Raw genomic sequence first — 26,681 nt, forward strand, 5'->3', positions numbered from 1 at the left:
TTAGAAGCGCTCCCCATCGGAGTTGGAGCCGGCAAGCGGAGAGTGTTCCTTCACCTCTTCGACATCACCAGACACTTCTCCGGAGGTTGCAGTCACCGGTTTGAGTCGAGGCAGACGTGAGGTGGCGATGGAGGCGGAGGCAGAGGGGGAGGTAGTGGGAGGAGGCGGAACACGAGCATCAGTCGGTGATGTCACAGCCGATAAGGGAGGTCGGAAACGCGAGCTATCCGACTCCAACATCGACACTTTCACTAGCTGCTGATGTTGTTGGGGGGTCAAAATGCCGGTGGCGGCGGAAACACTGGCGATGGCGGAAGAGTTGGATTCGCCGGGAGAGGAAAGGTCAGTGGCCTCGCAGAGGTCGCGTTTCAGTTCGGTGAGGGTAACTACGAGGTTGGCGAAGGTGGGACGTCGGTTTGGGTTCTGGTGCCAGCAGGACTGCATCTGCTTGCCCAGTTGGCGTGGCATTCGATCCGGTGTGGTCAGACGGTATCCTACAAGCGGATAAAATATCAATCCCCAGCCATACTTATTTCTTTGTCTCCGGTAAACAGATATAGGTCCTAGAACTTTGCGAGGAATTTCACAGAGAGATGAATTATTCTTAATGACTAATTAGTTTTAGGCAAAAAACTATGGTAGGGATAACAATAAGATGATTTTTTTGGTATGTAGTGAACGAGGGTACGAAAAATAGGGCGCTTAAAATGGAAAGCTGAAGTATAAATACAGCGATTTTACACACATTTGAAAATTCAGCTGGAAATTTCACACCAAAAGAATAATTTCCCCCGAAATAACTTTCAGCAAGCAACAGAACATAAGATTATTCGTAATGGGAGGGCTTTACTACTCACGTGGAGTACTTAAAATTGTGAATTTAGAGGCAGAGTCGTTAGCCCCTACAATGTAGTTAGTCTAGAAAACGCCCGTGGAAGATAGCTTTCAACGGACAGCAAAAGCCACCGCGCCTTTGAGTTGTCAAATTAAGTTGACTTGATGTGATGACTTCAGATAGGTGCAAAATCTTTTGTCGGATAATTCCCATATGATTAGGAGATAATCACGATTAAGCAATTCTTCGGCACGCATATGACAGAGGTACAAAAATAGGACGCCCAAAATGAACTCGAAACACTACATTCAGAAGTGCGGTTATTGTTTCGCCATGCGCGTAGTCAAGACCTTGAGCTTAGACAACGACGTATTATGCCTGAGAAAAGAATTGTGAGAAATTAAAAAGTACCAAAATGCAATTTAGAATTGAATGACAGCAATTTCAAGTCAACTTTGGATTAAAATTCCCAAAATCGCTGTCTGAGGCATTTACCAGGTAAAACTGCTAGTCCAAACACCCCAAGAGTAGCGGTAGCTTATCTATCTGACGTGTCTACACATCCTACTATCTAGAAGGCGAAAACAGGCTATCATGTGCTAGCATGGTAATGTTGCAAAGCCGGTAAAGTGTACGGCACAAAGCGAATGCAAAGAACGGAGTCAGGAAAAAAGGGAGAAACCAGATGTAAAATGACTGCGATCTGAACCCCAAATTGTACCGTTCTTCAATTACGAGAAGACACCCGATGCATGTACGTTATAGTAAAAAATCCAACAGAGGGTGATCTGCTTCAGTTTGTCACGACAATTCATAAAAAAATTCGGCAGGGAGAAGGGCTCGGGGCAAGGATTGCATTGATTTAAGTCACTAAAAATAATTCTAACTACTCAAGTGGAAAAAATATACATTACAATAAACCCATAATATGATATTTCTATCGAGAGTCAACCACTTTTTGAGTCCACTGGAGGCATTACACGACCTTTATAAGGGGAAATAGATTCTACAAGGTCCTATTCTAAAGTATTTATAAGAATTATTCAGTGAAAACTATCAGGAGAGAACAGCATTACATGCCAAATAGCGACTGCGGCGTTTCAAAGATGAATCAGTGCCCTCAAATTATATTGACATCGGCATGTATGGAACTTTTGGACCTGCAATCCCATATGGCTCTTCTGGATTTTACGTCTTGATCAGCGTTTTAGGCTAATGATACTACAAAAATAAATTGTATTAAAAGTATTTTAAAGGCTTCTTTCAATATACACCCTTGTGCATGCAATGAAAGTTAGTTGAGGCATTCCTTCGTCTCGAATTAAAATCGAATCTGACACCCGGCAGGCTTCGAGTAAAGGGTGGATCAACTCCATTATTATGCAACTTATTGCAGAATGATTTATTAACGATGCACAGGTTTTCTAGGTGTTCTCTTGATGAGTCCTCAGTAACCTTGTCCATGATAAAGCGATTATCAGAATATCACAGTACTAACGCGAAGTAACCTATCTAAACTGCACAAGTTAGGATTGGTTTTGTGCATTACGATCGCTTACTAAAATTTAGTAGTTTTTGATGATGAGGTATTCGGCATAAGGTAAAATAAGTTGAAGTAAATCCTGTATAAGTCTTTCAGATTCCTTACTTGCAGAGTCGAGTGAATATGGCACGTATTTCATGGCAATGTTTATAAATAATGAACGATGAGTTGAAGCATATCACAATCAGTAGAGGTTAACATGTAGTGCCTTAAATAACACGAAGGGTGTTCTATAACTACTGTACGGATATAAGGAGAGTACAATGGTTCTAATCTGCAAGCCCTCTTTGTGAGTTCCAAATTATTCGTTAAAGCAGTATTTTCAAAAGTTCCGGAGTTGTTGAACGGGCTGAGCACGGAGAGGAAGAGTGCAATTATGCCCTGGCAAATCATCGACAAATCTTGAACTAGAAGCTCTTAATGAAGGGCAAAACTAAGCAAAAAACCACAGACTCAGAAACTCCGCTAATTCTTATCCTTCTTAGCTACCGTTATCGTGCTACAGCAAAATACACATCAAACATGCTCAATCAAAGGAAAACTTAGGTTATTTTGTCATAAAATCCTGATAATAGAAAGGAAACCTGATCTCAAACAAGTGATATTGGTGATAAGTAGCCAAGATCTATCACTTGGAAAGAATACATCTGGGTGAAAAACACGGAGGACACATGTAAGAAAAAAAGCAATAAATTCAAAAAAACGAGAATGTCGGCCATGTTAAGAGCAAAGAGGAGAGTGGACAATTAGGCAATACCTGACCGCAGCCATCAGTGATGAGTTAATGAACCACTGGCCAAATGAACAGAAAAACACTATTTTGATGATTAACACAAGAACAGGAGAATTATTGGGAAGAAAGCAGCCACCATTGGATTATTAACGGGACCAATAAGTAATGAATACGAATTACACCCGCAAACAATAACATCGGTTGAATAGCTAATGATTCAACACCAGCTGAGTAAGTGACGCATACAAGAAGCTCTAGTCTAACAGGCAATTTTGATCGTGATCAAAAAGTGAGCCAAAAGCAGGTGTAGTGAAAGCAACGCACACGTCTCAAATTACACGTGCGCGTTAGAAACAAAACTCGACGGTAGAAATGAGAAATCGAATGTTTAGCTACGCATACAGTTCCCCCACCACGGCACTTATTCAAAGACCAAAAAGGGAAATTTGGGTAAGGAATCAGACACACGACAAGCGACGAGCCAATGTGGCCAACCGAACGCTGAAAGGGGCCTTTCATTCTAGCATTCCAAATTAAAAATTGAAACCGTAGATAAGGGAACACCCAGTCCTAATACTAGGTATAAGTTCCGTTGTGTCCAGCGCCGGCCAGCTCAAAAAACAACTAATCAAGCGTTTCTCCAATAGCTTGGGGGGAAATTTAGTCCCTGTTCTACTTATTTGTACAGAATTGAAGCAATCAAACTTTAATTCAAGGGCAGATATAGCACCTAGGTGAAAGCTATAAAGGCTTTAAAAAGGTAAAATTACTTTTCCTCTTAAGAGTAAGAGACTATTGGAAATTGTATTTCACCGAGAACCCAACACCGATAATACCCACCATTTTCCACAAGATCACGAGTCTCGTTGTTTGTGAGTCCATGGTAGGGCGTGTCACCGGCACTGAAAATCTCCCACAGCAGAATGCCAAACGACCAGACATCACACTTGCTCGTATAACGATTGGAGTAGAGTGCCTCCGGTGCTGTCCACTTAATCGGAATCGGACCATTGCGATCGCTCAGCTACAGGAAGAAGGCAGGGAACAAGAAAATGTGAGGGCAAGAGACATTGAAATCACCATTGTTTTCAATTCGTCCAATAAACGTCATTATCGGCAGCAAAAAAGAAAATGCAGGACGCTCATAGGCAGATGTGCCAACCACTAATGGATAAATGAATGAATGTTAGGGTAGCAATCAAGTGAGAAGGACGTTAGAATGACTGAGGAGCGATAAAATACGATTTCGCTACGTTCTATTGGAAGGGAAGGGGGAGAGGTTAAATAAGAGGTGGATTACCTTCTTGCTCTTTTTGTGGCGCTTCCTCTCCCCCTCTTCCGCTGATTGCCCGGGCTAAGGATGGGCGGGAGGGCAGATGATTAGAACAGTTTCACCGAGTGCCATCAATAACGAAACCAATGCTGTTTTGTATGCTTCTTGCGAGTTATTCAGCCTAGCTAATAATTCACCCATTACTATTATTATTAATTCACCTACACATAGAATTCCAGAGATTTAACCGGAAGACGTGGGGGAAAAGTCAAATTTGTGTGTATGCATCAATGCTCATCATTAGAAAATCATGATAAATTTTCAAGCCAATTTTCTACTGAAAGTTAATGGTCGTCTTAGGATTTTCCATGACTGACAGAATAGGGCATTCAATACAACGTCTGCTCAAAATATGTGAATGATCACAAGGAACTTTTTGGGATTGTCTGAAAGTTGCTGCTGCGCATGAAGGGCAAAACTTAAGCCTCAATCGGGTTTGCACATTCGGAAGCTCCTTTTGGAGAGCTTATAACTTTTGTTATCAAAAAATTGATGAAAAACAGCCTGATTTCGGAACACCACATCTTGTTACGTCGTTATGACATTACTCAAATAAACATAATGACGTTTTCAACGTTGTATTACTCCAGATGCACATACATTAATAAATAACTTGAATAGATAACACCATAATACCGAATCTAATGAATTAGAAAATGCCAGTTGTCATGCAAAGCGGGAAAAGCAAATTCAATTTCGTTTCTGGAGGAAGGAATGAAGAGGAGCAAGTCACAGGCCTACGTTCACGGCAAGGCTGTGCAGATAGGAAGTAAATAAATTAAGTTTTTTTTCACATAGACTGTGCCTTAAGTGGAGACAAATGCGCATAAAATACGGCGTGTCATCATAAAACTTTAATTGACAGAAGTTCCAGCTTCGATACACCTCCGTCATCTACAGTTCAAAATGCCGTGGAAGGCTTGAAACGACCATCTATTGCAATCAATGTAATGGGATGTTCGAGCACTTACTCCAATCGGTTAGTTCTACATTAAAAACAGGAATGTATGGAATGTTAGACAAAAAACACGTAAAATGTTATACAACTCTAACGGAATCAACAAGATCTCATCAGGCTAAGGAAGTCAGCTACGTAACTCAAGGGAATGATAATTCTGCCCTTACCAAGCGCAACGGATTGAGGTAAATGAAATCGAGTGGGCAACCAACCTCATAAACGTGTTCTTCACGAGCCATTCCAAAATCGGCGATCTTCAGCACCAGGTCCTCTGTTAAAAGACAGTTTCGAGCTGCCAGATCACTAAAAGCAAAGGGGATATCACAAGAGCTTAATTATTGCCTTTTGAACAACCAAGGACTGGTTGCAATGACCCACATTTATGGTCATTAATGCATCAAGTAAAAGAGATCACGCCACAATAAAACTTGCACAAAAAAAGGCAATAAATTTTGTAGGAAGAGCATAAAATTCCACTATGCAAATAAGTAAAGTCTTGAGCGATGAAAATCATCCACTAGAGCTAAGAAGAGGCTCCAGCAAAGGGCTAAACATTACGGAAAAAAGCTATCAAAACGCAACTATGAGAGGGGGAGGATTGCCTTGTCCCTTAAAATTTAAATATAGGGCTGATGTGAACCAAGCAATCAGTACATTTGGCACCAGGATTTTTCTAAAAGCCTTTGGATAATAAGTAGTGTAAAAACCATTGGAAAAAACCGCTTTCCCCCGACACCCAATAGCACTGTTCAAGACGAAGGGATACAAAGAATGTTACTGAAATCATGTTACATTTTAATACAAGATACTTCGGGTAAAAAGCGTTATTCTTTCTTCCTTTTATACTAATATAAAGATGAGTCTATATATCCACAGACCAAGTTAATGTACCATTGAACATAAGGCAACAACTACTGAATCTTTTGCTTCAGATAGCAGGAGAGCAAGAGGGAACCCTCTGAATAAAGCATTATTTGATAAGGGGATGCGCCGCTACAGCTATATCTCCGGGGAATATGCTAAGATAATGAATGATATCCGGAGTGAATTTGCCAAGAAATGAGAGTGATACCCTACCGAGTTTGTCGCTTTAGATAAATGCATGGGAGTAGTAATGATAAGGTTAATATACTACTGAAATGAGGGACGAATTACCGGTGGATGCAGTTTTTGGACTCTAGGTAGGCCATTCCATTGGCTGCGTCGACACACATCCTCAAGAGGAGACGAATGTCTGCATTTTGACCGTTCCTCCGTAGGAAGGATAACAGAGATCCGCCTAAGTTATTAAAAAAACCACAGTCACGGATTATCACATTCCAGCTACATCAGAATTCATGAATCAGACGAAGTGCTGAATAGAGAATAAAAGTGTCATCCACAGGGCTTTCAGATAAGAAAAAAGAACTTAATGCACTAGCCGACCCTAGCAAAAGTAGCAAAAATCAAAAGCAACTTCGATCAACTGCTAGGAATTTCAGTAGGAGAGGTTTTTCTAATCGCTTTCATTTATAGTCACAATTTTAATCCAAATTCCACAGGTCTGATAATGACTTATTTCATCGAATCAAAGAGTTAGCGAAAAACAACAACAGCCATCTCCTGGCACATAACAACCCGTTTTATGTTCTTAGACGTAGTACTTTAAAGTTGCGAGCAATTCACGAGTAACAATAAAGCCTAGTATAAACGACATTAATGTGATTAGTAGTGACATAAGAAGATACACGTCATCACTTGCTGTACCTCCCCGCATGGATGCTGCTTGCTTGCCCCTAAAAGCAGGCAATTTGACGTCAGTTTTATCATACTGGTAGATCAAGAGCAGTAAACATCTGGGATTTGTTATTAGATCCTAGTATTGTGCAAAGCATATGGATTCATTAAAATAAAGAATTCCGGATATTTTTGGGCACTAGTTAAAGACAATTAACATCCACTTCGCCTCTTCCCCTAACTGACTGCAACTCCGAATCCCCCTTTTTAAAGAGATATTTTGAAGCCAAAATTGGGTCAAAACCATGGTGGTTAAGAGTATTCGTTTGATTTTGTCATGGAACCAATGCTATAAATCAAGACAATAATGTTACTAGTGGACGCCCATCACGCCATTGTGCTACGTAGGAGGCCTGGGATGGGAGTAACCATGGCAGTAGCAGGCAAGATCGGTGCGACTGGAGCAAAAAGGCGAGTAATATGGGTGGATGGAGGTCCCATAGCATATACCCACCATTAAAATGAAAATCAAGCCTCTAATTAATTGCAACTTGGTTAAAACATATACCAGTGAAAAACCAGAAGTAAATCAGGCATTTCATAATTAATGGTCCAACCATAACGTTTCTCTTGACGAGCTTGTGCACATTTCGCGATCTCTAACTCTCGAAATGGAAGGAAGCACGAACCACAGACTAAACCACCAGGCTATTAAAAGGTTGTTCAAAGACACGAGAGTTGAAGAGAATTGGATAATGCACGAGCGGAGGTGCTAGAGGGAGTGGAGACACGCAAATTGAATAAAGACAAATACCGTGAGAGCATGAGCATGCGGAGTAGGCAGTGAATAAGCCAGAAAGTGGTGGTGGCTTTTGCCGAACTAGCCTATCTAGCAACACATTCACATTCTTGCTGCCTACAGGTGAGATCAGGGGAGAGTTAAGGAGAAGGGCAATAAGTAAATCAAACTACAGCAAAATTCACAATCAGCGGCTGTGGTGTACTGTGAAGGTAGGCTGTGGAGTTTCGTGCAACCGCCTCAGCCTATTTGGAATATACTGAAAGGCAATGAGTGCCTCGTCTCGTTGTACATTTTTACGTAAAAGCCGAACTAAATGATCACTATCCTTAACACAAAAAATATTTGGACAAGGTTCTGTTTATGCTCATTAAGTTTTCAAGCTAGGTCTCGTGAAAATTGACTACCACACCCAGCAAGACATTTCATTTAAAGATAGGATGATTAAAAATATATTACTTTGGCGCTCCAAATACAAGAAAAAAGTAGGAACAAAATAACAAGCACCGTTTATCTAGTGCCGGCTGAAAGTGAAGTAAGAAATAAAATTTGCTTCATGACAAACAAAATCTATCATTAAGTACCGACACAAAGAAAATAATTACAATACCCTGCCTACACTTCAGAAAACATCTTTGAAAGTAAAGTCGTATTGAAGAACTACAGATAAAAGGAGAATATCAGAGGGAGGTCATGAGCTACCAACGGGCCACATCCACTTTGTCTGAATACTTAGGTCCAAATATACGCAAATTAGAAAACTACGACAAGATTCTTTTCAGTATCAGCATAAGGAATGGGTTAGTTTGAGAAATAATTGCCTTGAGCTTTTGAGATAATACTTGTTATAAACTGTCCACCGGCTAAGAAAAAAGGCAGGAGCGGGAATACAAAAAAAAAACATACTGAACAAGTAACCCGTCATCCCATTTGGATTAACAAACTTAATGTTGCATAGTTCAAAATACTTTAATTCTAAGACCAAATTCTCTTAACCAATAAACCTCAGATTCCTCGGGAAAAACCTTCAGTGGAGACACGTTGCACTTCATAGTAAAACGACTCGCTTTCAAAAGCACAGTAGTTCAGTACATAGTGAGGACATGATATGGTGGAAGAAGTTTAACCACACCAGCTCTTCAGCCTCAATGGGCTTAGGAAACTACCACATTATCATGGGGTTTTGTTACCTACTGCCTATGTCAATAGTCTCCTAGACTGTAAATTTATAAATAGACCTGTATCCATACTCATACACCCCACAACGCCTTTGAGGATGACTCAGGAGCTGGAGATTAATGCATCAACTTACCGGCGACATACTCCATGACAATCATGATGGGATGGGAGCGAACAGCAATGCCTAGCAAACGCACCACGTTGGGGTGGAAGAAATTGAGAGCAGTGGCCTCGCCTTGGAGAAACTTGCGTCTGATTTCCACCTCCGCTGGGCCTGCTCGACATGTCTTCACTGCCACCTCGCGCCCGTTGTAAATGCCACGATGCACCTCGCCGAAGTTGCCCTACAAGCAAGAGTTAAGGCTTCGTGAAGAGACAGCAAAAATAAATTAGTAATGTAATCAATTTGTTGTAGAGTATCATTTTTGCACAAACCAGGCGATCCAGTAATTACGCCTGTAGCGCCACGGTTTTCTTGCACAATGTGATTCCTAGAATACTCTGACGACACCCAGCTATTCCTAAAAAAACCCAGTATTTCAACTGCATGCTAATAATAAACTTTCTTCCGTTTCAGTATGCCTTATCACTTTATTAGGGATGACTCGGAGCTCTCTACTAGCTGCTGCAAAAACCAGCTTGAAATCTTTTGCAATGAAGTGCAAGAGGATGCCCTTTGCGATAAGCACATACAACAATACGCGGTGGTTTTGTTTATTAAAGTCCAATTCCCTCGAACAGTGTTTGACTCCGATCAGCCATTCTATGTCGTCATGATATCACGGGCATGTTCAGTCTTTTGGGGTTCCACGCTCATTTAAAGACAGCTCAAGGCACGGATTTTGATATCGTTCGAAATCCATGAAAACGTATTGAGTCTCAAAAACAGACGAGGTGAAATGCTTATGTAGGAGAAACGATAATTTAAATCGTTAGTTTTTTTCTAACCAAACGCTTAAGAGGATTCTCTAAAGGCAAAATTAGCGATTAATCCACAAAAACTCTCACTAGAGCACTCACGCATAAGACTGAAACGAACCACAAAATGTCTGCGCAGGCACCGAGAGTCTTCCTCTGATTAAAACTAATTTATGAAAAGACAAAATTCACCATATTTCACGTTTAATCAGATAGCGACAAACTACACCACCATGACACCTTTTTAAAAGCGCCAAATTTTTGAAGCAAACACTAAAAAGTGAAATACAAGTGCCTGATTTCTTTCAAAACTGAGGTCCAAACTATTATCTGGCTCTACAAAAAACCTGTCGAAAATTGAGAGCATCAAAAGGCCAAGAAGGCAAGATTAGGAAACCGGTTTTAAACAACCGTAAGCGCGATCAGATAGGATTTTGGAGCTAGACTAAGCAAACAAGTTATCAAGTGATCGCCACATCATTATTCTCATTTAAGGATAGCTTTCCCAAACCCGTTAAGGCGATGCGGTCGGCAACCCAGTATTTTAACTACACTATCTTATCAAAAATTTAAGGAGGGGAACGGGAACTGTTCATTTAAGTAGCAGCACAACGAAGTAGTTAGTGTTTCCCAGGCCATTGCTTTTCCACAATGCAATTATCTCCTTTTTGGGTTTTCACGGTCCTGTGATCCCTCGGTACCTTCTCAAAACACCCAAACTTCCAAAAAAAGAGAAAATCCTTTTGAGTATCAAGAGTAAAGAGATTAACAGAAAAAAATAGGATTTAATAAATCGTTGCCTTCGCCGGCAAAAATCCATACATTAAAGATTTATTTGAACGTTTTTAAGATCGGGTATTTTCGAAGATGAAATAAACTTCATCAAATAAAGCCCAATTTTCATGTATTATTAAGTTACATCTTGTGTATTTCAAACACTCCAAAAAAAGCAGTGTAGGAAGACGACACAACTTGGTTACTTGCATGAGGTAGCTCACCTGTCCGATCTTTTCGAGCAAAATGACATCTTTGTTGTCCAATTGCCAGTCTGGTCGCGAGATGGGGTTAAGGAGAATTGCACCAGAAGACTGGGTAACCGGCTTACCTGTTCGCATATGGTACTCAATGAGGTCCCTGAGGTAAATGGGAAAGAGAGGAGTCATGCAGTAGCAACATTTCAGTACCGGCTCACTTCTGGAACTGAGCTGCATGAAAGGTAGCTATTTACTAGCAGCAAATTTATTTCATCCCCACCACCTCAATGTTTTATTCACTGCCATTGCATGAGGATTTCGTCTCAAACCCCTAGGCAGAAATAGAGCTTGTAAAAGCCGGATGTGAAAATTAGTCTCAAATTCCCCATATTTTAAAAAACTTCGTCGATTTGAACAAGTATTTCCCTCGGACAGCAGACGACAAAGGTTGACCAGACAGATATTTTTAACTAAACTGTCTGGAAAGTTATATATTCCCAATCCAAAGAAATTCTGACCTCGCCCTAAGGTCTACACGAAATCAAAAGCCACTACCTGTTTTAATTTGTCAAGCTATTTGACCCACCCGCATTAAATATTTTACAGAAAAACCTAGTTAGGCTACAAAAACCCACTGAAAACTTTTTGAAACAATTTTCATCCAAAGGAATAAACTCAAAGAGATGGGATCAGCGTGTAGCAGTAAATGTTATTTTGTATAAACCGATGTTATTAAAACTAGCAGAAGAGTCAGCGGCACCCTTGACAATCTGAAGAAGATCGGGAAATGGCTTCAACTACAGTATTATCGAATCTGAGATGGTTTACGACCTCAACCCATCCCAACAATTTACGTCCTGGAAGTGCTTATAAAAACGATTCATATGCGGGTAAATAGACGTAGGGCCGAATACACTCAAGCGTGAAGGACGAGGTTATATCTTGGCTTTGTCACATTGTCACAACACTGCACAGAAGTTACCATAAAACCGATTAAGTCAGTAGGGGAACCTAGGCAGCTTATTTAATGCTCCACTAAAGAGAAGGGAAGTGGATTCAATGAACTTGTAGTCGAATACAAATAATAGAAATCCAACTGTATTTATGTCAATTACAACCTAAGGTGACGTTCGGGATGATTCATCAGCCCTACCGATCAACAACGACTACATCGTGTTCAAAAACCAGTTGAAAACAAACAGCTAGAAAATGGGTTTAATAAAGTCAACATAGAATGGAAATCAAGCAATTTCAATCTCAAGCAATTTATACAGAATGCATTCAAAGAACAAACGGATGTATCTTCAACTTCCGTCATTCACTAAAACCCCGTGAATTCAGTCAAAATTCCATTTGACAACTTACCTAAGAGTGGGAAATTCATAATCCTCAAATGACCATCCTCCGCGTCGGTTTCCAAGATCGCTAGCGCCTTCCACAGCCTCATCACCACCCTGAATGATGAAGTGTTTGTGACCGTTCCAGTAGACAGAGAGGACCATTTTAGTGACCACCACCTTGCCTCCGCTACCACTGCCGCTGCTTCGATCGCCGCGCAGGTCTTCCGTGGATTGGGAGCCGAGCAGCGTTACGGTGGAGGAGGAGGAGGCACCGACAGAAGCGGCACCAGTGGCAGAGGACCAGAGATTGGTGAGCGAAGGCCCCTCACTCCCACGCTGCCGGTGGTGCTGCGTACGGTTACGACGTGCCAGGTAGGAGGTGGAGGCTGCTTTGCTTGTCTCACGGACCAAAAAGTCGCCCTGATTTTGCAAAAGCCTGGTGGTGGGGAAAGAAGCGCTGTCGAGCACGTACTCTTCAGTTTTGACTTAGAATAAGTGTGCTTGATTTTACAACTGATAACTAGTCAATGATACAAAAAAAACTTCGATTGGTCAGATGAACATCCTTGCTTAGCTTTAAAGTGTACTTAGTGCCCATAAGGCGTGAAACCGTTCCTTCAGCGTAAGTTGTATTTGAATGAACGGAATAGTTCAATCGACACATAGTCATTCTAATGTTGTTAAGACGATAGACTTATTCTAATCAGTCAGCCATGCTAGGAGTAAATGGGCTAGCAAACGTTGAAATAAGCGCTGAATTCAGACAGGTAGTATAGGTGTCGTAAACTAGATCTCTTTTTGGCATTCAGTTATAAATTAATATGACTTGTAACTCTATCACAGTACATTCTCACAAGGAAAAAAACCAAAGATTTCCCTGAAGTGTCCCCTGACTAATAAAACAAGGTCGGGAAAATGTACGACTTTGTAAAAAGTTAAAAACCTCCATCAAAGTTACACAACCAACAATAATGCAGTAATATGGATTATGCGCATGGAGAGAAGTGCCTCGTGAACAGCGGTAAAAACGAGAGTGAGCCAACCGTTATAGCGCAATTTTTAAATCTGTAAAGTTCATCTTTTGTTGTCAGCTTAAACTTAAACGTACGAAAATGGTATTTATCACATTCTCTAAATCATATCTATGTAGAAAGGCCAGTACTATATTGGGCCATTCGGAGATCGCCAGATCAAGAACCCTATATTTGGGAAGTTGACTGAAACGAGTTGTGCTTTAACCTCCATAAGATTGGGGAAAAATTGTCAACTGGTGATTTTTTTGCAAAAAGGTGCCAATAAAAACTGTCAGAAACTAAAAAAAAAGCGATTGACAAAAGAATCCAACTCAACACCGCAATAGAAAATTTCTCAAAGGGGAAAGCTTCTTACAAAAATCCATACAATGACCTGAACTACAAGGCCCCTCACCAAGGTAGTAGTAAGCAAATATTGCTAAAAAATGCAAGTTGAAAATTTTTCATACACGGAAATTTTCGTGGAAAATATATCACCATGTATGCTTGAAACCGCTTCAATGGAAGTGAGTAATTTAACTTGATGAATTTAAAGGCATTCAAATCAAAGTAAAAAACATCAAAACTACTGGCCTAATCAACTTTTTCTCTGAAATAGGACGGTAGGAGATCCATAAACAGTGAACTATAAGGTTAGGAAAAAGTAATTTTGCTGAACTCCCGGAAGGGTGGAAGGAGCATCAAGAAAGCAAGGTGGCTCAAGGGGGTCATATCAATGGGAGATTCCTAAAGACATGCGATATCGTAATTCAATGAATTTTGCCTTTAAGGAGTTCTGAAATTTGACCCACGAAGAAGTCTATAAAAAGAAACACATAAGTGACAAATAACAGAGGAATGATTGGCCTCATGAAACTAGACACTCCTTAAGAAGCTTTCCTACAAATATGCAGCAATCAAAGTGCCTAGAAAGTAGCCTTAATGGAGTGGGTTACATTAGTAGGACTTGAGGAATGATGATGAATGCATAGCTCAAACAGAACTGCAGAAAAGCCACCCACTGCTGATGCGATCAACCGTGGTCTCAAAATAATCGCAGAGGCCGTGAAAAGCCAGAGGAGACACCCCGAACATAAAGTATGCGGAGAGAGAAAGAGGCAGAGAGAAAAGGCTCTTGACGCTTTCTTACACACCAATTACAGTTTTCTTCTGCACTTAACAGGTCCTATGCCATTTTTTCTGTCTTCACTTAGTTCGTGTGTAGAGCTTTTCTGGCTGGAGCGATTTTCCACAGCCTTAAATAATAGCGAAGGAGCTGCAATTTTTGCAGATGAGTTGGAGTTGCAAAAACGGCACTGAGAGCCTTGATAATGAGAGGAGCTTTTGCAAGAAAAGAGGTTGATATTTAATAATCACTCAATATTTCACCGCCTATTGATTGGAAGGCCACACGAAGTTCAATCAAAAGAAACCCATCCGCGACTGCTTGAAGATACTCAACTGTTACGACTGCCACAACTTGTTGAAAACAATCAGCAAAAGTTTTGGAACGATGTCCAAATGTAACACACTTATGTAAAGTGTTCTAGTTAAATTTTTACTAAGAATACAGATAACCAGGTCCAGATGCAAGATTAAATTTATTCTAATCATACATTAAATATGTCGCCAATCAAGTCACCACAGGCCGCTACCATCTTGGTGGCATGGCCCTCTGTCCATGGCTATAGCCTCCCATGTCTTTTGTATTTTAATCATAAAAGCATTAATAAATGGGCAAATGACTCGTCTAATATTCCACTGTTTTTCCCATGGATGTCGCAAATGGACTTCAAATAAAAATGGTAAAAATAAATTAGGAAGGGAGTGTGGAAGTAGCATTGGAACCGGCCCAGTATATTTCGCTGTTTGCATTCAAACCTTTAGCTTTGCTGAAAAAAATCCAATTCACAATTTCGAACTTTTGTTTAAATGTATTAGTGCAGTGGTATAAGTACAGTGAACTAGAAATAAGGCAATTGAAGAAAAAGGATTAGAAGAATCTAACCCACCGAACAACCTCAGTTCGCGGTAACACTCCATGGAACCATGGTTCCTTGTTAATATCAACATCATCCTAAAACAAAAGATTATAGGAAAAAATAGCATAGATACAGGCCATGCAATGGTAACACAAAATGCATTAGAACTTATCCAAATTACCATAAATCAGGTCATAATAATTCATCTGTGGGACCATAACAGCTTAAAATGCTTTAGTTTGAATAGGAGAGGGGAAGCCGATGAAAATGCTCTCTCCTCAATTCACACAAAATATTAATCAAGATGGGGACGATAGCGAAATAAACCAGACATGAGCCATGGATCATCAAATCCTTTTGGCATGCAAATATGCATACTACTGAAATGCATAATCAGGGGAAGACGGGCTAAACCAACGACATGCAGGTGGGATCAGGCAGAAAGTAGTAACAAATGGTAGCAATTTTTTTTGCATACCTCGACGGAATTTATTTTTTAAATCTGAAGAAATAAGAAAGTGACGGACAAGTTAAGCAAGGTGATCAATGATCCTTGGAACTGTTCGTAGTTGTAAATTTCAGTCGGAGTGATTTGAAGGGGTATCAAAAGTAGGCGCCAAATTATGACGATGAAAGTAAGCATTTTAAAGGTTTAAATTAGTAAAATAACACCATGACTTAAATCATACATTCGTATTTAATTATATGCGCTTCATAAAGTCGAATAATCAAAAGACAGCTTAATTAGGTAAAAAAGAAGGCAGAACCTCAGATTATGTGTTCAAAAGAAAAGTGAAAATGCACTCGTTAAAATAAGCAAGGCGACCTTTACTCATCGAATCCTCATATTCTGGATTTTAAAGAATAGAATCAAGTCATAAATATCACCTTCTAGGTTTCACGCTACATATATTTTACCATAAAACTGCTGACATCCGAATGATATAGCTGCAAATCAATCTTAAAAGCCGCGTAGAAGTACAAGGACGCATCGACACAAATTTGCAAAAACAGAAACAAGAGGAATAACTGGGTTGACCCGTACCTGATCCATTCGACGTAAAACATCACCTTCGCCATCACCGTTTATTTGGTGTATAGATTCCACGGAGATACTGCTTAATGCTCCCCCAGCCTGATCCTGATCCTGATCTACCGATGAGGCACTGTTAGCTAGGATATAAAAGAGAATAACCAGAACAGATATGCTCTTTGCTCCCTAGAGAACTATCCTTTAAGCATGTGTCAATGAGACTTGGGAGGGTAGACAAAACTACGAGGGCTTGGCAACCCAATTTGAGTTTTTTCGGGAGCCTAAAAGAAGACAAAAGTCTGCTAATTTGCATGTTTAAACCAGAGCTTCTAGACGCGCGTACCTACTATTTGAAAGAAACTGATAAAGCGAACCTCAGGCGGGCGCCGACGATACTTCAACCACAAATCTTAGGTTTCTAAATTGTTTCGATAAGATAGTTTTAAGTGAGGACACATGGGCGGACTAGAGCAAAAAAAATAAACACAAGACATTCACTTCCCATTGTGTGTATTTCTACGTCATTTTGATGCGCTAACGAGCTACTTTATCAGCTGGGGAGGGCGGGGGAAGAAATTGTGCAACCACCAGTGTGTCCATTTATTGGCTTGAGATGGATGGATGGACGAGGAAAGAGAGGAGAGGAAGGGGTAACTTAACTGGGATGGATGAATGTAGGGAGTATGCGCCAAGGGAGACTATTAAAGCTAGAACGCCTCCTTTCCTTCAGTCAAAGCGGCACTCTCTTAAACCGGTTTCATATTGAACGACCATTTCGCTCTGGTAAGCCACAACCATAGGGAAACAAGAGACCTTGATGTGGAAAATGCAGTTATAAAGTCGTCAACTTCCTCTCACAGTCTAATTTATAAGATTTAGTCGAATTTTCCAAGCAATCTTGGACTCAATGGTTAGGCGTTGTAGAGAAAAAGATATTTTGACAAAATTTGGAAGGATATAAACTTCTAACGAGGTCTAAAAGAGGCAAATGATAAATTACGCTCATTTCACATTCAAATCTATTTTGATGACACAGGTTTGAATTGAAAGAGAATAGTCCTTGAAAACGATCCAAAGAAATGTGGAATTCGTCATTTTAAGGAACAAATCTCATTAAGGAAGCTTCTAACTACGTACAACAATTCCCGCTCATATCTCCTTGAAATAAAGTTAGAAAAAAACCACACTTTAAACATTTCATAAGTGCCTCAGAGCAGGGCGATCGCCGAATCACCGAATTACCCACGCCTGAAGTCATTACTCCCCATAAACCAACATCATTTACTGACTCGTATTAAAGACCACTTGGTTTAATTTTGAGGAGTAATGCCTTTTGTGATATTCCAATTAAAATATTCCTTTGCATTACATTTTCAAACAGTTTTGTGGTTCGCGGGCACCCTTTTAAAAACGTTCATTGGTAGAGCCACAAATCGGCGCAAAATCTATTTATTTATTTTTGGAACTAGAATCCAAAAAGCGAAAGTTTATTCATGCCGACAGTGACAAAGAAGGCAGCAAAAGAAACTAGCTCATAGTAGAGGGCTTTTCCAACAGCCTACAAGACCTTGAGAGAACTGTGAATGAAAGTTCAAGATATCCAAGTTCACTTCCTACGGTTTAGGCAACGCACCCTAATTAAAATCGTCATAGTTTGTTCCTATTTATCGACTCATAGAAATTCATATTCAATGGTGTCTACGGCACACCACATATTCTTTTGGTAGGTTGTCTGCCAGAGTCGCTGAGGGGAGTCAATCCCCACAGCTTAGACTTTGTATTCAACTTAGTGAAAATACTTAGACCAAAGTGATAAAGACCAACTTCCATTAATACGACAGCAGTAATGAGTATATTAAACACAAAATCCACCGACGGATCAACTACATCCAACTCACTTCGTGATCGCAGGAAGGCACCAGGGGCAACTGAGGTGGCGACACCAGTGGTGATAGAAGGGTCCTTCTTAAAAACTCGGTTTTGTTGGAACCTGTGCAGGGCCTTGCCGCCTACAATGACCGAGTGGCGATTGGTCGAGCGGGTGTCAGTAGGGGTGAGTGAGGATTTGGGAAAGGCTGCCAACGTTTGGCGGTAAGGTTCTTCCTTGATGGCCTTTATCGATCGGCGTTGAGGCGCCGAAGTGGAGCTAGCGGGGGTGGGGAAGGACGCAGAGGGCGAAACAACCGCTTCTGCTTGGTGTTGGACAAGGACATCATTCTCAGAATCGGACTCGCCGAGGCTGGAACGACCTTCAACGGATATGCTGTTGTCCTGTTTGGAGAAAAAAAATGAAGGACCTGATAGACCAATCCAAAGTGTGCTCCCAAATTCTTTCAAGTATAAGAAAGGGAAAATTTTATTTTGGGGCGTCATATCAGATGAAAGCGTCAGTATGAATTGATAAATAATAGAAAAAGTGCTTTAATAACAAGGTCATACTTTAATTTTGTGCTCTTTGATTAAGGCTCATTCAGCATTCACAGGTGATACTGAGGCAAAATCTCAAATGGCAAAGTATTGTGATGTTTAACTCAATCCAATTCTATTTAATTACAGCTATTAAGAACTTCTTCCTACGTCCTATGAAGGGAACTAGCAAAAGACATCAGTATATGTATATTTTCCCCATTTTCGATGCCCTTGGTTGGAGAAGGCTGCTTAGTTAGAGCCAATGGTTCCGTTTTCAATCATTTATAAGTGTTCCGCCCAAATATGGAGGAGGTTGTCAGTAGAGGGTTAAACGACCGAGGCCCATATGATACTTCGTAAGGTAATCCACTAAATATCAGCTCTTAGGTAGATTCAGGTTTTTAAAAACTGCCAGGGCTGGTTCATATTCCTTAAATCGAAACGAAGCGTTAACGATTAGGCAGGTTTGCATTTTTAAGATAAATTCATGATAATTGAAGGACCGAAGATTTAGGCGTAGACACTCATATGGCACTTTCTCTGGTGAAATCAGTGGCTATCCACTGCATTGTTCAGAACCAAACAACAATATATTCCATTAGTTCAAGTCATCAATTTCGCCACACCTCATACCACGACGAGTGCCATTCTCTGCCCTTTTAAGTGAAAATTTGCCTAATTTGCTTTCAAAGAAAAAGAGGTGACTGTCATGTCACAAATGTTCACGTAAGAATGAATCGTACACGATTTCCTCCTAGCTGTTGTACGCACAGACACAAACGTAGATATTCGCCCCAGGAATTGAGTGCACTCTTATAGAAGAAGAGGCCATTTTGAACTCGTTTGAAGCACATGGATCACTTCGCTTTTGGAGGAGAAACTAAAAAACTACCTCAACAACGCTTCCTCCCCTAAGAACAGCTCTAAGCCTAGACAAAGACGGGAAGAGGGAGACCTACATCGGATGAAAAAGGGAAGTTCGAGATTGTTTATTTTCTTCCTCTACCTGTCAGTGACAAGACGAAATCACGAGGGCGGCATTTGAGGGCAAACACCACAAAGTTAAAACTTCTGCACATGCATCAAAATTTAAAGACGTGACGATAACCGCAGTGATGACCAACTCTTTTTTGTTTGACGTTAACGCCACTTGACCTAAAACATACGCACACACACGCATGTATACATAAAACGCAAAGAGAAAACCAGTAAAATATAAATGTGATACCCATGTGTCAGTGGAAATGCAAGGGAAAGATGTCAAAGTGCATATATTCATAAGCCACCTTTAAAATCTAAGGTATACTTTTGGAAACTCAACTTCACTAGATAGTAATACAGATAAAACCAGTGAAGAGGTTTTCCAATCAAAAGACGGTAAAGTAAATGAGTGGTCGCCAACAAAGCTCCAGGATTGCTCAAGCATAGACTTCTTCAACTTCCCTATCACTCCTTGGATGATAAAGGGTTTTTGCCACTTCGTAAATTTGAATTCATTTAGTAAATCAAAGTGTGTCTCCTAGATCAGCAAGGCATAACAAAAAAAATTATACACATAATGAAATAAATTTCCAACCAACCCAACTTATGAACACCATGGAATGCAAAGTGCATCTAGATGAATGCAGCTGTGCATCTCTATTTACTCTCATAATCGTTCTCAATTAGTGCGAGATCTTTTCCAATGAAGTGGGCCACCTAAGCATGAAAGACTTTGCTTCGTATGAGCCTGGATAGATGGAGCCTGATCACGATTCCTTTAACGCTAGGATATTTCCTTCGCAGATAGATTACCTTAAGGTTCGCTAAGCCCCTTATCATCACCTGCAGAATTTACCTCTGCACCTGAACTCATATGTATACACAGTAAATCTACACAGACGTACACATAGAAATACTTATGCAGAAGTTATAAATCTAAGAGCAAACAGCATGCAAATATGTAAAAGTACATTTCCGAAAAACCTATAGCAATGCCTTCTCCTTGATAGAACATCGACACAAGAGGAATCTTCAGTTCTTTTAGTTACTGTGCAGTGAATTACCATTTGTCACGGTACCCCCTATAAAAGTGCATCATCTGATGCACAGAACCACTTCTGTAGATTGTCTTCTCCAATTGCTTTAAGATTTAGTGGACAGCGAAACAAACTTTTTAAAGCACGTGGAAATCCTAATGGTTAAATCACCTTAAAATTTTTGTGAATGAAAGAAGCAAGTTGCCGCCTTAAATGGTAAATAAGCGGAGAAGCCACTGAGGCGAGAATTTAATTATACAGCAGATTGAAGGGACGATAACTGATTAAATTTATTGTCCTTGAGTCTGTGAAAACGAAACTGGAGTGTGTAGAGAGCGATGGGCCTACTCGAATGAATGGTATGTACCCATCTATCGAGTAATGACCGTGAGTAACTGAGTGTGTATTTTGAAAGACGACGGTGGCTTTACTTCCATTTCTTCTTTTATTAAGAGCGGTAAATGCAGATTGCCAAACTGCGTTCAAAACAATATACCAAACAACTTCCTATCATAAAATTTTCCGCGCAAGATTCAACACGTGTGAAAATTCGCACCGTCGTCTGAGCTACGAAGACAACGTATTGTGACCAGCTACTGGCTTGATTGCTGAAAGCACATGAGCTAAGAAGTAGCAAAACGAAATGGAAAAAATTGGAATATAATGGAACCCTATAGTAGTAGCAATTGTGAGTAGGTAGAAGCCTACGTCTTTAGGATTGCTAATACGTTAATATCACAAACACTACGTTAACGTATATGCACGCAACAGGCATTACTCAAAGTAAAAATCCCTTTCAGACACACTTATGCCACTGTGCAACAAAACACATCCATGAATACCAGCAGGCAAAAAGCGAACTCTCACAAACATTCAGCTAGCTCTTTCTTCACTCATCAGCAACAGCAACACTATAAAGTTAGCAATCCAGTGTGTGTCCCATCACATACACATTCAGAAACACAATGGTGGACCTTTTAACTGGCTAGGAGGAAAGTCCGACGATATTATCTCCCAAAAGCCCATAAAGATAGGAATGTGAGAATACACCGTTGTTTGAGAAGAACGCCTTTCTGGATTCTAATATGCAAAAAGAATAAAGATAATTATATACGCTCTCGTGCCTGATAGAAACTCGTACAAAGAAAAATCATAGGAAATAAGATTGGGTGAGTCACGAAAATCATCTGAAATGAGAAAAGTGAGTCAATCTTTGGTCATTGTATGCGTCCACAAATTTCAGCAACGCTTAACGAATATATAGCCGTTCATCGCATGTCGCAAAAAATCTCTTTAAATGTTCAGAGATACGCACTAGGGCAAAATTATTCAGGGGGAATCCCTTTACGCTTGCGACTGCTAGGCCTGAGGATAAACTTCATCGTTGATTATCCATTTAGGTTGTGCTTTAAAACTAAGCCATGCAAGAGAAGCAGAAACGCCGACGATAGTTTAGTGGACCAATCTCTTCTTCAAAATAGGCCTTTACTGACAAATAAAGAATGCAGTGTCATAAAATTTTGGAGCGTTGAGTTAGAAACAGTTTATTGGAACAAAAAGTACTCCGAGAGAACATTTTAGAGTTCTGTGAAATAGCATCATTTCATATTTCTGAGCCGCTTAAGAGGGAACACATGAAGCAAAATGCACCTAAAGAGCAGAAACAGTTTAGGTAACTTCAGTGTGGATAGATTACTTGACCTTCCCAGAAGACAAAAAATTACTGATAAGTCGATGGTTTCTTTGCTAGAAGTCGCCCAAGCAATGAAAAGGGACTCTGACAACAAATAATTGATTCTAAAGTATGCGCATAGGCATAACCATTGTTATATATTCTTAAATTAGCGCCTTAATAAAAATTTCAAAGCATTTACGTAACATATAAACCTCGCACCAAAGTGCTTTAGCGTTGTTTACATCATGAGGTGCTAAGAGCCACAAAACTAAAATTTTGTGATATTTAAAAGAAATGAACAAAGTGAAATGCATCCGACGTGCTCTAAATTGGGCAGAGCTAACCGCAGAATAATTTTGTGTATCCATGGAATAAATAAATAGGAGACTTTTTGGTGGTCTATGCCCTCCTTTCAAGCCTATGCGTAATCAACTTCGTCCCAATTGACGTTCAGGATCAATATTTAAGAAAGTATGCGGCAAGTTTAACGATTCAGTTAGAAATATCTTTAAAAAATAAATGGTTCATTAAAAATATAAACTTAACGTCAGAGTGGAATCACTCTAGATCATCCAAAAAGGTCTAATCGAAATAAATTATTTCAAAACGGACCGAATTGGATAAAACTAACCACTTACAGAAAATTCTGAAGTTCCAATACTTGCTAAAGGATATTGGGTGTCTTTAAACATTGAATGCATTGAGTCACTTAACCTGGAAGACTAGTTAGAATGAGATCAAGGGGTATTTAATCGGATCAAAAGAGAAACCACCACTTGGTGAAACCCACCTGGTTGTCCAGCTGCACTCGCAGACAATGAAATCGCGATTCGAGCATGTCCAAACCAGCGGCTCCAACACCACCAGTCCCACTACCAGTAACGTCAGCAGCAAAGGCGGAATTGATGGAAGAAGTTGTGGCGGCGGCGGAAAGCAGTGTGGACGATGATGAGGACGACAACGTCATCGGTTGTGGCAGCGATGACAGCGGTGGTGAGGGCGCCACCACTTCCGCCTGTTGTAGCATCCGCACAATCTGTTCATGGCTGTCCGCGAAGCACACCGACTGACAGTGGATAAACTCGCAAGTACCCAACTGGATGGCCAGAGCGCAAAGTGTAGCGGGTTTTGTGGCCGCGCTCAGAAAAACCTTCTCCTCGTCCACTCTGGGTGGCGCCTCCAAGGGGCTGAGGGCTTCTACCTCGTCCAACAGGCGCGTCATTGCTTCGTCTGTCTTTAGAGCAGTAGGCAGATCGCGTAATATTGGGCCTACAGAGGATAGCACTGAGATCCAGGTGGAAACAGAGGAAACCAGCTTGGTGTGCTCGTTCTCCAGCACCTGAGTTATGCTTCCCTGATTGGCTACTTCTTGCAGGTGGTTCTGCAGTCTGGAACATTGTAAGAGGGAGTAATCCAATCGGCTCCGAAATGGGGTTCCAAAATTATGAATTTACCAAGAGACAGATAGATTTTACAGTCCGAGAACAGGTCTAAAAATACTTAGGCAAGCCAGTTTTTCCCATTTTAGACCGATTGAATGACAGAAAATAGTTTTGCACTGCTCCAGTATCGTCAGAAACTTGCTCTAAGTGATTATAGAGTTTAAACATAAACGAAAACGAAAAGCAGAGACTTCGTTCCCTTGGGGACAGACCATATCTTTAAGCTTGATCAAAGGACAAAATCATTAAATTCATTTTTCACAAACAAATTAATCTTGAACTTCAAGGGAGTCAAGCATGTATGAGGAGGTCATTCTTGAGTTTTAAACCTTCAAACCAAGGCAGAAAGACATGGTAAGCAAAGTTCCTTTACTATAAAAGCTGTACAAATTCCTTTGGTGTAGAAATGAATAAAGAGGTGACGAAAATTTCCCAGTTTACAGACAGCACAATTTTCGATAGAGCAGTGAAATAAAGCAAGTAACACAAATAGGATAGCAAGCAGCAAATATAAGCTTGACTTCTGACCTTAATTACTTCTAATTGGCACTATTATGCAACAAGTCTTGAAACACCCATCACCAACTACAGGATGTGAATTCAGTCAATTAACTACCATAGACAGCATTTTTAGAAGCAATAAATTATCACCTTGCAATAAATGATTTTCATATATCTATTATTTTTCACGAAGCTTATTAGATTATGACTTTTAAGCTACATACAGTATTCTTAAAAATGCATCTATTGGGTTAACTAATGACGCTGAATACGGAAAAAGGAACCCAAAATGTTCTTCACCGATATTTTGTTTGGTTATAGGCGCTACCTTAGATAATAAATCAGAGCCTGATTCTTGTTTGTGTGCCATACACTAAGAAAAATAACCATTTCCGCAGGTTAAATGCACTTAAGGTTACTGAGAAGCACCACCTAATCAACTCAAGTAGATGCAAAATCACTGTATTCATTATCTGCCCCATAAGAAATGTAGTGGAATGTACAAGCCGTACCATGTCATGGGCGTATTCTGAGGTATGGAAATCCAATGGGGCTTCTAACTAGGTCAATGAAGCACTCAGGTGTGTCAAAACCCTCTCTCCTTCCCCGCAACAAATCAAGGCAACTCACAGCTTCCGGATCGGATAAACAGTCATCTGGTTGACAATAATCTTGTCCGGTTGCAAAACTTCATCCCCAGCACGCACAAGGAGGTCCAAATCAAAGGGAAATACCCGTCTGAAGGTATCCTCCCTGGGAGCTCCAATACCCTTATTTAACTCGGTATCGAGGGTGGTGTTCCCCAAGGGATCCGAATCGGGCGGCGCAATAAAATCAAAGGTACCCCTGGGAGCCTGATCAATGCGTGCGAGACGGAGAAGGTAAGAGACCGCGTAGTCAACCAATCGTAAGCAACGATTGAGATTGCGATAGAGGCACGGTTGCAGGCGGGTCACAAGCCATTGGTGATACTGGCGCGCCGTAATTAGAGAAAGGGTATAGGTGTTGTGTGCCATGTGGAGTTTCAAAGTGGTCCCGTCCAATTCATTAACAGATGACTCAATAGCTTTCCGCTTACTAGCCATACCTAAGGAGGGGAGGAATAAAGGAAAGGCGATGATAAACTTGCCTTTCTCGAGTAGCGAGTTTAGTCGAGATCGTAGACGAGTTACACTATCCGCGTACTTTGCATACTTCTTCCAACACTCTCTGACATCAGCCTCCAACTAGATAAGTTGACAGAATAAAGAGGACACCCAGGGTTTACCTGTGAGGAGTAGGTCTCCAGCTTTGTATCCAACTCTATGTAGAGCGATCGAAGGCGCTGTAGGGCGTCTGAAACCATTTGTAATTGATAGGTGTTTATTCTCTTGTGGAAAGAGGCACGACAGGCCGCAATTTCGGCGCGCGTTTCGTTAGCATCAACGAAGCATTGTAAAAACTACAATGACAAACGAACGAATTTAGTTAACACGAGCTAAAAATGTGAATTAAGAAAATGAAAGGAAATGCTACCTGTTTAGCTTGTGGGGCACTGGAACCCTGAAAACCATTTGTGCGAGAAAAGGGAGAGGTCTCTGTTGTCATTTCGGAGATACCGGAGTCCACAACTGAATTATCACCAGATGAGGAGGCGCCGGCTCGAAAGGGTGGATTTAGAACGTTTGCTTGACTTCCATTAAAGTTAAGTTGTGTGGTGGTTCTACCGTTCCTCTCAAATTTTCGTGACTTTGAATACTGAACCGTGTGCCATAGGGCATTGGAGACCTTATTTTCGGCCTTTGCTGCACGAGTATAAAAGTCCAAAAGGTCATCGATCGCCTGAATGCTCTCATCAATTTTTGCAACACACATCAAGCGCGACTGTTTGACGGAGACAAGAGAGAACGGAGGCAGACCGGAGGATTTCCGCTGTCGAGTGGAGAACAATGACATAAATCCTGTCTGTTGACTACCCGAACGAGCAGATACAGGGGGCGCGCTAGAAGAGGAGCAATTTGTAGCTACATCCACCGCACATTTGAGGCCATTACTTGCAACTGCAGGAGTTGGGTGGGCAAAGGAACCAGTTTTTGTTTGGCCACTTTCCGCTACAGAGCAGTTCACTGAATTATTTCGTATCCCTCTATCGAGTGGCATCATGTAAGTGAAACTGGTTACACAATTTCTCTAAAATTCGCATTGAAGCATAATAGTCAAGTTAGAAAGCGCGAACTTCCACCACAGTGAAGAATTGAGTAGTTTGAGCAAGTGCATAGTCAACCAATAGGATTAAAAAAG

General features: G+C 40.7%; 1 protein-coding gene across 1 annotated transcript; it reads right to left on the minus strand. All coding sequences in view use genetic code 11, as the record gives it.

Moving 5' to 3' along the window:
* EGR_08994 (Tyrosine-protein kinase Fps85D) lies at window positions 1-26,540 on the minus strand (the record flags this gene model as incomplete). The annotated part of the gene is made up of 15 exons (XM_024498243.1): window positions 1-494; window positions 3,952-4,135; window positions 4,412-4,465; window positions 5,570-5,705; window positions 6,558-6,681; window positions 9,230-9,440; window positions 11,013-11,148; window positions 12,354-12,764; window positions 15,354-15,418; window positions 16,369-16,496; window positions 18,255-18,627; window positions 23,249-23,846; window positions 25,032-25,627; window positions 25,669-25,842; window positions 25,917-26,540. The coding sequence occupies 15 exons, from the start codon at window positions 26,538-26,540 to the stop codon at window positions 1-3; spliced, it is 4,308 nt and encodes a 1,435-aa protein (XP_024347340.1).
* Window positions 26,541-26,681: the final 141 nt, after the last annotated feature.

The sequence above is a fragment of the Echinococcus granulosus genome, assembly GCF_000524195.1.
Source record: "Echinococcus granulosus chromosome Unknown EG_S00127, whole genome shotgun sequence".
NCBI classification, from domain to species: Eukaryota; Metazoa; Platyhelminthes; class Cestoda; order Cyclophyllidea; family Taeniidae; genus Echinococcus; species Echinococcus granulosus.